The sequence below is a fragment of the Dasypus novemcinctus genome, chromosome 15, assembly GCF_030445035.2.
Source record: "Dasypus novemcinctus isolate mDasNov1 chromosome 15, mDasNov1.1.hap2, whole genome shotgun sequence".
In the NCBI taxonomy this organism is placed as follows: domain Eukaryota; kingdom Metazoa; phylum Chordata; class Mammalia; order Cingulata; family Dasypodidae; genus Dasypus; species Dasypus novemcinctus.
This window is the reverse complement of record NC_080687.1, coordinates 64,107,432-64,121,076: the sequence shown is the minus strand read 5'-3', so window position 1 is coordinate 64,121,076 and position 13,645 is coordinate 64,107,432. Positions and strand designations below refer to the sequence as shown.

At 35.8% G+C, this 13,645-nt stretch overlaps 2 protein-coding genes across 7 annotated transcripts in view; one reads left to right on the top strand and one right to left on the bottom strand.

The window, feature by feature from the left end:
• Positions 1 to 13,645, bottom strand: part of KLF12 (KLF transcription factor 12) — a 487,534-nt gene that overhangs the window by 152,287 nt on the left and 321,602 nt on the right. The window lies entirely within an intron of this gene.
• On the top strand, positions 7,708 to 8,502 carry LOC131273432 (dihydrofolate reductase). The gene has a single exon (XM_058276587.2). The coding sequence runs from the start codon at positions 7,826 to 7,828 to the stop codon at positions 8,387 to 8,389; it is 564 nt and encodes a 187-aa protein (XP_058132570.1). The 5' UTR covers positions 7,708 to 7,825; the 3' UTR covers positions 8,390 to 8,502.

Sequence of the window (13,645 nt, the reverse complement as noted above, 5' to 3'; positions counted from 1 at the left end):
TGACTTACATTCTAATATTAACATTTGTGGAGGAAAAGTCACAATCATTAAGTTCCTATTACTTGTAAAGTCTTAGATAATTATATTTTTCATTTGAATACAGGCCACGGGATAACATGGGAATGAAATGCTCATAGATTTTATTTACTTTTTAGCTAAATTACATCTACAGGCCTTTCTTACCTTTCCTCTCAGGAAATCATTTTAAATATCTCAACATACCTGTCATTTGTATCACATGGATTACTGCCTGGAAATAGCAATGAAAGACTTCCATCACTTAAAATATACTTTAAATATTAATCTGTTTGTCAAGATTATAACAATAGCTATTGGATTTCATTTTTCTAAAGAATCACACCTGTTTTTCTTGCTAAATGTAAATAAATACAGATTTATATTTGTCTTGCATGAACTGAAAATATGTCTTTGAGTACAAAGGACTTTGGGATTAAAAAGAGTTCATCGTTTCCATTAATAAGTTTATATACTATGCTTGGCAACCATACATAACTCTCTGGAGTATGCCAGGAGCCCTGATCTCTAGGAACGTTCTGAGATAACACCATACCACTATTACCCATTACCTTTCCATCTTGTCAATTTATTATAACGTTTTCAAACACCAAACCAACCAGCTCCAACTGATTTATTCAAAATGGAATCTACTTTTAGCAGAGAAGATTTAAAATACCTAGTAAAAAAGTGATTTTGTGGTGAGTACATATGGGAAAGAATGAAATCACCAAGCTCATTTTCATCTGGAATGCACACAGAGCTTTTAGGCATTCGTACATAGCCTTTTTATTATTCACCCTTTTTATTTAGGGTTTTTTTTTTTTTCCCCCCTCTGTCTGCATTTTATGGTCCATGGACTGGGCAGAATTGAATCTTTCATGAAAGACTGAGATCTGCTGTAACAATTTTATGTACCACTGAATCATGGTCCTGGTCTTAGGTACTTTAGGTATATGAAATATTTAAATTGAAAAAATATATACCTTGAATTTAATAGTTCAGCTTCGGTAACAACTATACTACATACAGTGAGTTGGCATGTTAAATGAATTTTTAGGAAAAAGGTCTTCATTAGTTTCAAAAAAGTTGGTACTCAGAACTATTGTTCAGGCCTTCTGACCCCCCACCCTTCCTTAATTAGTGTATCCTCCAAGCTTCATCTTTCTAATATATTTAAAATTTGCTAGATTAAAATTAAGTCCTGAAACATAACTGGTTTAGGTAGTCCTCTTAGAAGTACATTAGACCTTTAATATGTTCTACAACCATTAAAAAATCCTCAAATTTGTGAATTATTTATATCTGTGTTGTCCCTCCTTCCTGTAACATTTTCATCAAGAGTTATATACTTCCTGTGCAATTTCCTGAGGAAAATTTTTAACATTTTATGAAACTTTTCTTCTTTCTCGTTTGATTGGTAATGTTTTCTCTGGTGCTCCACCCACACACACAGAAGCCTTTCCCTCCAACATTTCACAAGAGTTACTGTGTGGGCTATAAGCAGAGAATACAAGGCGCCCTTGAAATGTGCTGCCGTCATCAGGTTCACATTAAACAACTCCCAGTGTGTGTGACTCTAACTTGTAACTGAGCAAAATAGAAAATATAAGAATACAGATATACTCACACACATATACACAAATGTTGGAGGGCTGAATCATGCTTCCCACAAAAGACATGTTCAAGTCTTAACCTCCAGTTCTACAGGTGCGGAACCATTGATAAATAGGCCATTTTTGTTCTAAGTTAAGGTGAGGCCAAAGTGGGCTTTAATCCAATATTGCTAAGCCTTTACTAGCAAAAGAAATTGGACAAAGAAGTAGAAAAACAAAAAAAGGAGACAATTACCACGTGGTGGAGACAGAGTCTGAGCCACCACCAGAATGCTATAGAATTGAGAGAAAACATGTTCTGCTGATATATTGTTGTTTTTAGACTTGCAGCTTCCAACCTGCGAGTCAATAAATTTCCTTTGGATAAGCCAACCAATGTGTGGTACTTCTCATAGCAGCCCTAGCAAACTAAATAACAGACTTTTGAGGACACTTGTGAAAAGCAGAAATCTTCAGTGTTCTATCTGAGAATGCCAGGGTCTATTGTGTTAAAATCACTAAGTGTAATTTTCCTTTTTGAAGGCAAAGTAGGTGCTGATTATTCATTTTCCTGGATATTCTCTTATCTTGGGCTACATACCTATCCAAAAAATGACCTGTACATGTCCTTGGGCCAAAAAAGGTATTGCTGCATTTTTTCCTCTTTCAATTTATTTATTTATTTATTTATTTTTGGTAAAATAATCTTTTATTTTTTTTTAATTGACTTTGTAATAATATTACATTAAAAATATATATATATGTGAGGTCCCATTCAACCCCACCCCCCCACCCTCCCTCTCCCCCCCCAACAACACTCGTTCCCATCATCATGACACATCCATTGGATTTGGTAAGTACATCTTTGGGCACCTCTGCACCTCATAGACAATGGTCCACATCATGGCCCATACTCTCCTCCATTCCATCCAGTGGGCCCTGTGAGGATTTACAATGTCCGGTGATTACCTCTGAGGCACCATCCAGGGCAGCTCCATGTCCCAAAGACGCCTCCACCTCTCATCTCTTCTTGCCTTTCCCCATACCCATCGTCCACCATGTCCACTTTTCCCAATCCAATGCCACCTCTTCTATGTGGACATTGGATTGGTTGTGTCCATTGCACCTCTATGTCAAGAGGAGGCTCAGATTCCACATGGATGCTGGATGCAATCCTCCCATTTTCAGTTGTAATCACTCTAGGCTCAATGGTGTGGTGGTTGTCCTTCTTCAACTCCATCTTAGCTGAGTGTGGTAAGTCCAATAAATCAGATTGTAGGTGCTGGAGTCTGTTGAGGCTCAGGATCTGGCTATCACATTGTCAGTCCAGAGATTCAAATCCCCTAAATATATCTTAAACCCCAACATTAACTGCACCTCCAGCATATTAGCATGAAAGTCTTATGAAGGGAGATCCCATCTGAGTCCAGATTCATCACACTTAAACACCATTTCCAAAGAGGGGCCATCTGCCCTGGTAGTTAACCCCATCGGCCATGACCATAACTCCTCTTTCAATTTAAATTGAAGGATGTGTTTATATACTCCCTCACTTTATAGAAATGCCAAAGAGAAACTTTTTTTGTTATTATTTTGCTCTATAAATTGCATTAAAGGTAGCTTACCAAATTAGAATTGATGTGGAAGACTTTATAAGGAACATTTCTGTTAGCTTCCACACCAATCCATAAAAAGCATACATTATCCATTTTGCTTTTTGTTGGTGCTGATTCATTTGTTGTTAGAAAGCCAAAGTTGTTTTGATACTTTACTAACAGACTCCTTGAGATGAGAAACTATCTTGTCTTAGAAAGCCAGTAAGGTCCTTGCCACCTGTCAATGGTGTTACAAACTTCCTTGGCCTTGGGTACAAACAATACATTGGGAGAGTGTTTGGCAGACCCTTTCCTCAACTCTGTGACTCAGGCCATGGACATGTTTAGGAAAGGAACCTGCATATAGCCAGATGGTGCCACCTCCAGAAAAGATGCAAGAACACAAAGCAGTGATCCTGCCTAGAGGAGACCTGGTGAAACAACTGTTTTGAGAACACTGTTATAATATACACTATACTGGAATAGTGAAGAGAAGGTACTCATTGCTCTTCTTTCTTTCCAAAGTTTAAACTGGGTTTACACCAACTTCTTTGTGGAAGATGATTTTGTTTTTGTGAGAAAAGTTTTTGCAGAAAATTATACTGAGAACTACTAGGGTTTCATTTTTCTATAGACATATGGCTAAAATTACTTTTCTCATTTGTATACAGATTTACAGTTGTTTTGTGATCACTGGAATAGCTGGCAGATTGTGTGATGCTTGACGTCTATATATTAAGGTGTTAAATAAATGTCTTATGTTGTTCTTTCAATATAGGAAGAAAAATGAGTATTTTTCATTGGTAGAAACAAATGACATCTAAATTCATACTGCTTTCATTATGTGCCTTCTCTGAACATCGTTTAGCCTGATTTCTTTGACTAATGCTGCCAAGTCACCTCAGACTAAGCATTTGCTGTACCTGAGGACAAGCTGACATGAGTGAGGCTGGTGGCTCATGACAACCCACCTAAGTTTATCAGCTAATAAGAAAGCAGATAATCTTCTTATGTGCCCACTGTCTTTTGGACTATAAATTAAATAGTGTGTCAGGAACCAAATCAATTCTTTAATATTTTTATTCCTCTTTCTCTGTCAACCACCCCAGGTTCTGAAAATTGTTTCTTCCCACTTGTCTCTCACATCTAACTGTTCTTACAAAAGATAAAATAGGAAGAGTCATTAAACTTATATTCTAGTACTTGATCTCCAAGAAACTTGCTTATAAATTTAAGTTAAATTACTTATAGATTTTTTATTTCAAGTCATTTCTATGAAATTTCAAACATACAAATGATCATCTATTTATTCTCCTTGCAATTTCAAAAACTCTTCATTTTTTCTGCATTTCCTTCAGATCATTAAAAAAAAAATCACAGAAACATTTGAAACCCCCTTTTATTTTAAAATTTCTATTTCAATTCTCTTCCATAGTATCCTGAATACGTATATCCTTCCCGTTCATGTTTTCATGCTTTAACCACATGTACCAATGAATAATACTTATATGATTTTACCCTTGTAAAAACAGTACAAAATGCAATATTTTAAATTTGCTTTTTTCACATGATTTAGTTATCTTTCATTTTAATTGCTGTACAATATTCCATTTTGTGAATAGCACATTACTTATCTATTCTCATAGTAATATTCACAATATTTATTACAATTTTCTTAATAATATATACATAGGGTATGCACATCATCAGTTTTACTAGTTTCTGCCAAATTGATGCCCAAAATATTGAATCAATTTACACTCCCACAACCATTTCCCCATTTTGTTATAAAACTGATTATCGCCAGATTTAAATTTGTTCAAAGTCTGAAGCTATTCAATGTATCATTTCTCCTCCCAAACACAAGAATTTAGCATGCAATAATACTCACTGAACACTCCTATCTTCCCCACGTTCTTTTTTCCTTATTGTCTAGATTTTTGGTTCATGTGTGACTCTCAAAAGTTTATATAAAGTTCTCTCTTTATTCAGATACTTACCAATGTTTTAAAATCAAGTTCTAAGCTCTTCCATTTGTCTTCCTGCAGAAGTTTATCCATTAGGTAGGTCTTTCAGGAAATTTGTGTGGGAGGTAAACTTTTAGTCAATTATTTCTGAAAATGTATATTTTTTTTAACCATAAATTGAGTTTTTAACTGAGAAGAGTGTTCTAAGATACTCTCAGCACTTTGAAGACACTACTGCATTGCTTTCTGGCATGTGTTATTGTTGACAGTTTGTCATTACTTATTTCCTTTATAGATAGCTTTTGAGATTTCCTTTATAACTCAGATGTTTGACAGTTTCACTGTTGTGTGTCTAGATGTGGATTCTTTTTTACATATTCTTCTATATGTAAAGATTCATGACATTCTGTAATTTTTCAAAATTCTCAGCCATTACCTCTTTGAAAATTGCTTCTATATTTAATCTGAATATTTAATTACATCTATTCTTATTTTATAAAAGTCCTTTTAGATATATTTTGGAACACCTCAATCCAGGTCTCTTAAGTTTTCTTTCTTGTTTTCACCAACTTTTTCATTCTGTTTTTTTCTGGATGAAAATATCGGAAAAATCTTTCAATTTATGTATTCTCCCATTGAACTTTCTCAACATGATCCAGTTGCCAAAACAAGAAACTTTGGATTTATCCTAAATTTATCTTTTCTTTTATCCTCCATATCCAAAGGTCCAAAAAGTTCTAAATATCAGACTTCCACCCAAACTGCCTATGTGCAACCCTCAGGAACTCTACCTGGCTTCCCAAGATAGCCTTCTTGCTTGTCTCCCTTTCTGCATTTTCAATACATTCAGTCCTTCATCCACAGATTAAAATGTCACTATTTCACTTCCACCTACTTACAAGTATTGATGTGTCTCCTGTAATAATAAGTACATATACAAACTCTTTAGTTTTTATACAAGGCCTATGATAACTGGATCCATGACTAATTCTTGACCCTCATTTCCATTACTTATAAACAGTCTTCAGTTGAACCATACCAACGTATTGATCCAACTCATACTTACTCCAAGAAACACCCTTCTCCTAATGTAACAACTACTCCCTCCCCAACCACTGAGCTTAGCTTCCTTTGTGATCTGCCTCTGTGGAGATATTTACTTGTATTACAGAATTTGCCTCACTACAATGTAAGCTTTTTTTTTTTTTGTCTGTCCTCCTTTGCTAGGCACTGTCCATTTATTCTAGGGATTCTTGCCACTATATTAGAGAACTGTAGCAGAATTCCCCAGGATGGGAATTCAATATTCTTTCGGTTATTGTGTGGGTTTCCATTCCCCAAGACAACACTCCATGATGAGTTGAACACATTCATATTCCACAGAGACATGACTGTTACGATTCTTGGGGTCATCAGATGCATATTATATAATTAGTCAAAGGATAAATATGTATTGACCAGATGAATAAGTGAACTGAAAGGAATATACTGGATAAGGAAAAAGGTTATTAAAAATATGAAGGTGAAGATCAAACATTTTTTAATTCTTAAATTTTTAATATAGTGGTTCAAATTTTATTTAAATATGATAAATGAATAAGAGAACAGAAAGGGAAATAAATTGGGGCTATAATCACCATATTTGGTTAAGTAATAAATATGAAGACCTTTTCCCCCTTATAAATGATAGAACACAAGAAATAAAATTCAAGTATAAGAAATCAACTAATTTCATTTCATTTATAAAGTGCAACAGTTTCTAGATGGCTTTTATATGATATAGTGATGTGTGTTTATATTTATATATACATTCATAAAGAAGGTACAGTAAACTAAGGTTTTCTTTGAGCAGATTCTAACAAGCCCAGGTATCAGACAGCCATTATATCCCAGACTTAAAAACATGCAAAGCCTCTCAAACTATCCACTAACTGAACAGTGGTTAGAGCGATGACAATCCTTATATCCTTTCTGGAAAACAGGAATGGAATAAATAAACGATGTCAACAAAGAGAATCTGATTCTGTGGTGGTATATTCTGTTATTAATGATGATTCCATTTTCAAAGTTTATAACAATTATAAAGAGAGCACAACATTTGGGGGGAAAAGTTTTGTGTCTTATTTAGGCTTGTAAACTAAAAAGTTGTAAACTTTCATTTATATCAGATTAGACAAAATTATATAGTTAAAACCAGTTTAATCTATAGTTAAAAGGGAGTTATACTTTTATGACTTTTAATGAGCTTATTAGGGTGATTAACTTCAAAAATACCTCATTTGATTAAGAAAGATAACTGGCCTGTTAATAGTTGTACTAGTTGCAAGATGGATAATGAGATAATAAAACACATCACTGGAGGCTATACTACCTTGATTACTGCAGATTATGCCAACAGGCACGATAATGTCACTAAATTGTGTTTCACCAGTTAGCACTCATTTGTTAGACAATGAGTGGATTATACCACAATAGCCATGACTTCAAGAATGTGTTGGAGAGCACGTCGCGGCCCTGCCGTGCGTTGGGGCGGCGGGCGGAGCCTCCTCTGCACAAATGGGGCCGAAGGGGCGGGTGACCACAGTTTTCGCGCCTAGCTTGGCCGGGGGTTCTGGTGAGACCAGCTAGCTCGGAGGAATTTGCTGCTGCTATCATGGTTCGTCCCCTAAACTGCATTGTCGCCGTGTCCCAGAACATGGGCATCGGCAAGAACGGAGACATGCCCTGGCCCCCGCTCAGGAATGAATACAAGTATTTCCAAAAAATGACTACGGTCTCTTCAGTAGAAGGTAAACAGAATTTGGTGATTATGGGTAGAAAGACCTGGTTCTCCATTCCTGAGAAAAATCGACCTTTAAAGGACAGAATTAATATAGTTCTCAGTAGAGAACTCAGGGAACCCCCCCAAGGAGCTCATTTTCTTGCGAAAAGTCTGGACGATGCCTTAAAACTTATTGAGCAACCAGAATTAGCAGATAAAGTAGACATGATTTGGATAGTGGGAGGCAGTTCTGTTTATAAGGAAGCCATGAATCAGCCAGGCCATATTAGACTGTTTGTGACGAGGATCATGCAAGAATTTGAATGTGACACATTTTTTCCAGAAATTGATCTAGAGAAATATAAACTTCTCCCAGAATACCCAGGTGTTCTTTCTGATGTCCAGGAGGAGAAAGGCATTAAGTACAAATTTGAAGTGTATGAAAAGAATGATTAATGTAAATATATTTTTTCCTTAATTGTTTCCCTTCCCCTCCAAAACATTATGTACTTTTAATTAGAAAAAAGACTTTTGTTGACTTTAGATCTTTAAATGATTTCTATGCAATATTTTTACTCTCCATTATTCTTTTTTTAAATAAAATTTTATTGAAGTAAAAAAAAAAAAAAAAAAAAAAAAAGAATGTGTTGGAAAACACTTGTTACCACAGCTCATGAAAATCTACCAATAAATTTTAGACAGCATACAAGATATTTTACTGTTTGATAAGCTAAATAAAAAAAATAGGATGGCTACAAAAACATAGAAAAGATAACATCCAGGGCTCTAAAGAGAAACAAGCACAAAGTGGAAAAAGTCAGATCTCACTATGAAGCTACTCTCTGTTACCAATGACACAGTGTATGGAATTTATTTTCCAGTTTTGAAGAAGGCATTTCTGAACATCTGCTATATACACGAGGAAAATTTTAAAGCTGTAATGTTATAATAATTATTAGCTATTGCCTAGTACTCAGAATTTTATTGATCTCATTAATCTAAGGAAAATAAATAAAATTATCACAGTAATAATAAATGCTTGTTGTGTTTTTATTTTGTGGTTTCCCCTTATGTTTCTCAGAAAATAACCACTACCGAATGAAGCAAGATAGACCAGGCATGCCTGTTGTATATGTCTTTCTAACCGATTTCCTGCTCAAAATAGCTGCAGGTAGGGACCAGATATGTCTAAAAATGACACAAATGTCAATCTCTGAAACGCAGTGAGCAACAGTCTGACAAAATTTCCCTACATCTAGAAATGTTAACCTACAGCTTGGGGCTATTGTTTTTAATGCTGAAAAATGCTAGAGAAATGGAAAAACATAATATGACACTCTACTGCTAATAATTAGCAATGTGGAATTACTTCATACAAACCACATAAAAACTTTTTATATATAGATTTCATACGTAATAGACTTTGAACTTTGACAATAAATGAAAGTATTTAAAAATATGATACTTAATTTGAAGAAATATGGAGTTGGGAATATTTAATACTGATAAATTCCCTAGATAACTAATGCTCTTTTAGCATAGAGCCCAAGTACAGCTAAATGGCTTTGGAGTATTTAAGTTTTGATTTTATTCAGGGCTCTCTTATTTATAAGCTGGAACTAATATATGAGTTTCAGTTTTCTTATCTGCAAATGATAGGCAATAATACCTATATGCCGTTATTGCAGGGCTTAAGGATAATGTACAGAAATCACATAAAGGATAATTATTAAATGATTTTAATAAATATTTTACAAGATTTATTACATACTTTGTTGTCTTCTTCAAAAAGACTGCCCATAATTTAACCTTTATTTCATGACTAATGGTCATTATTTCAAACAGCAATTATGCTGCTGTAATAAAGTCTTTTTCCCATGGACTGAAGAGGTGTGGAAGCTTATTTGCTCCCATCCTGAAAGACCTTCCTATAATTTTTTGAGTTTATTCTAATAATTTTGTCACCCTCTTCACCATCAAGTCGTTTACACTGTCACTTTTTGTTGTCAATATACCAGGGTATAAATTAATTTGGGCAGAGAGTAAGCATATTAGAATCTTGGGGTATATGAAGCATCTGTAGATTGATGATGCAAAATCAGTAGACCTTTTTCGTTTTACTAAGGAAAATCCAGAAACTGAAGCACTACAAAAATTTTATGCCTACTGGGGATACATAAAAGAGCTGAAATGAAAAAAACATTTTACAGAACTTGAGTTTAAAAAAATAAGGGTTGGGAAATATTCCTCTCCCTTCTTTTTCCTTTGCTGTTATTACTGGCTATTTTCCATCAACACACAGCTGGAAAACCATATTCACAAAGGATTTTCTCTAAACTAAGGTTGAGAGAAAAGTTTAGGACCTAAACTTAGGTCCTACAAGAGGACCTAAGATCATCTCCTGTAAGAAATGTGTAACATATATCAAGGATGTAGCATATGTTTTATATCATATGTAATATATGTGTCTATTTGCACAGGTATCATACTACATTTTAGTAAAACACACTACTCTTGAATCTTTAAATCCTCTGCATTCTCTCTCCTCAGGGATGAGTATTTTTCTTGGTCTGGAATACTTCTTTCTACCTGACTATCAAAGACTTAGAGCTCTTCTATTTGCAACTAAGATGAAACTCTATCTTCATGATAATGTGGACTTCCTCCAGAATCTAATTAATATCCTTTGGGAATTTACAATTTAGATCTCTAGAAGGTTTTCTTTCTCTAAAGGGGTTCTGTGTCTATGGAAGACTGATGGAGCATCCCTTCCTGACAAAGGCCACACCAGAAACAATTAGGGATCCCTTGGATTTAGCACAGATGAGACAAATGTAACCAAGAAACTGACAATTCCTTCTAAAGGCAGATTTGAAATTCACACAAAGTTCTTTCAGATTCGTGCTTGGGTTTGCTCACTATACCTTTAAGATTAAAGAACTGTGGTAGAAAAACAAATCTTTGTTTTATGGCTGCAACAAACAGGTCCACCGTGATAAACATGTCATTTATTTTTTCTCACAGAGAGACATTCACTGCATAGTGCAAATAAAAGTAGCATTTTCCATCCACTTAAGGTTAGATGAACTTTATGTTTTTAAAATGCACTGCGAACACCAAAAATGACTGTACCTTTATCAGCTTTAAAATCAAAACAGCTTGCTATCTGGTAAGGACAGCAGAAATGGTCGATTTATTTCATAAAACTTTATGTACAAAGAGACAGTGTCTATGAACTTAATGGAGAGAATATAGAGTTTAAAGGAGTAATTTTTATTACAATTTATAGTGGGATTATCCATACTCCACAGTTTTCAGATTTTATTGAGATTTTATGGTACTATGATGCTGACGCCGTTAACTGCAGTGGGTAGGAGGCATAATTCTGTTTCACCCTGACTGGGAAATGAAATTGGCATTACTGTTATATAAGAAATCTATCAGACTCTATTAATTGCTGGATTGAATCAAAGACATTATTTATCCCAGTTTCACAGGTGAAATGTTTTACCTGAGAGTCAGAGAATAAATAAGAACTGACGATAATTTTAATACAGCAATATCTTTTCATTAAGACTGCTTGGAAGCTATAAGATATTTCTTATGAAAATGCTCTGAAGCCCACAGGGGTTCAACTCCAGAAACTGTTAAAATCTAAATCACATAAAGCAACTGTAATATACTACCAAACATTATTTTTTAATGTTAAATACTATGAAATAAACCAAACTTGGAGAAACAGCAGGAGCAATATACTCAAGAATTCCAGGGAACAACAGATAGGACACTGACATAAAACAGAAAGCACCCGGAGATGGTGTCCATTCATGAAGCAAACAGAGTCTTCACGGTGTGCCAGGGACTGGACAAGGCATAAGGGAACGAGGAAAGAAGACAATGTTTGGACTGATGAACTGTGCTATAATCTGGTAGGTACTTTAGCATATGCACAGGCAAGAACTGCCCCGATTCAAGAAGGGAAGTGTCTAATTCTCTGTTTTATCCTGAATGAAGGGATTAAGAAAAAGAAAAAGTTTCTGCTTGGAAAAGAAGGCATTTGGATCAGGTCTTTTTCCAGGGAAGGGAAGGCCTCCCAGGAAAAAGGAACTCTGTGAATAAAGGCAATGTCATTATGAAAAGCCATGGAAATGATTATTGGGATAATAGATGTACTGGTGGAACGGCAATGGATTAGGAGGCAGATTATGAGGAGTCTTGCCGTTTATTATATTACGCTGCTGCTTCTTCGACTTCACCATACAAGGCAGGTTTGCTTTAAGAGCCGGGGTTCAGGACCACAGACCATCCATTACTGGCTACAGCATTCCCGAGTAGCTCATGCAAAATGCCATACCTACAGAAGGCTACACCCATTTATTCATTTATTAATTCACCCCTCTATTCAATAGCTAATTATTTAGCATTTCTGATTGTCAGGCACAATACAATGTGCTGGAGAAGTAGCAGCTAATGAGGCTTACATGGTACCAACTTCATGGAGCTAAAATTGAATTCTAGGAGACTCCAACCTGTTTTATCCACGAGTGAGGATTTAGAATGGTATATACCATCTTATATAAGCAACTACAGTTCTTGTCAAGAGAGGAGCTTACTCTTACTTTAAATCACCCTGAGTACTGCTAGGGCTTTCTCTCCCCAGGTCACTGAGAGACCTGAGAAACACATATGCTTCTAATTAGCTTTCTAATTTCACCCTGTGTCAGCTAAATTTCTTTTAAGCCTTAGTTAGTGGGAAGGTAGGTAGTCTAATTCTCCAAAAGCTACTCTCAGTTTCTCCAAATACTCCGACTTGTTTTCTTCCAGGCTTCTCGCTTTCCCAAGACAAAATTCCCCACTTTTCTTTTGCTTTCCCTTCCCTACACCATTCTAGAGCCCTTGTTTCTTTGTTCTCAGTGGAATCAGCTCACAGCAAAACCTAATAGCACACAAGTTGGCATATGTGCTTCCATTAAGCCAATAAATATAACCCATAGTTTAAAAAAACAAAAAACTGGGAAGCAGATGTGGCTCAACTGATACAGCATCTGCGTACCATATAGGAGTCCAGGGTTCAAACCCAGGGCCTCCTGGCCCGTATGGTGAGCTGGCCCATGTGCAGTGCTGCAGCGCAACGAGTGCCATGCCACACAGGGGTGTTCCCCATGTAGAGGAGCCCCATGTGCAAGGAGTGCACCCTGCAAGGAAAGCTGCCCCACACGAAAAAAGTGCAGCCCGCCTAGAAGTGGTGCCGCACACACAGAGAGCTGACGCAGCAAGATGATGAAACAAAAAGAGGCACAGATTCCTGGTGCCACCGAGCATGCAAGTGGACACAGAAGAACACACAGGGAATGGACACAAGAGAGCAGACAATGGGGAGGGGGGGGAGAAGAGAAATAAAATAAATCTTAAAAAAAAAACAAAACTAAGCACAGATAAACAGAAAGGAGCATTTTGTTTTTATAAAAAAGTAACACACAAATGCAGAGAATGGAAAGTGGGAAGGAGTGGACATAAGTTAACACTTTTTCTTTCTGGCCCAAGTTAAATAAGTCTTTAAAAAATATTTCATATACTAGAGCCCTAAAAACAAAAGTGGATAACTTCGGTTGCAAATTTAGGTTCAAGTTTTACTTATAAAGGACACGCTCCTTGTACTCCCCTACAATCCTAATCTAGCTGGGAAAATCAGGGGAAATCACAGAAAATAAA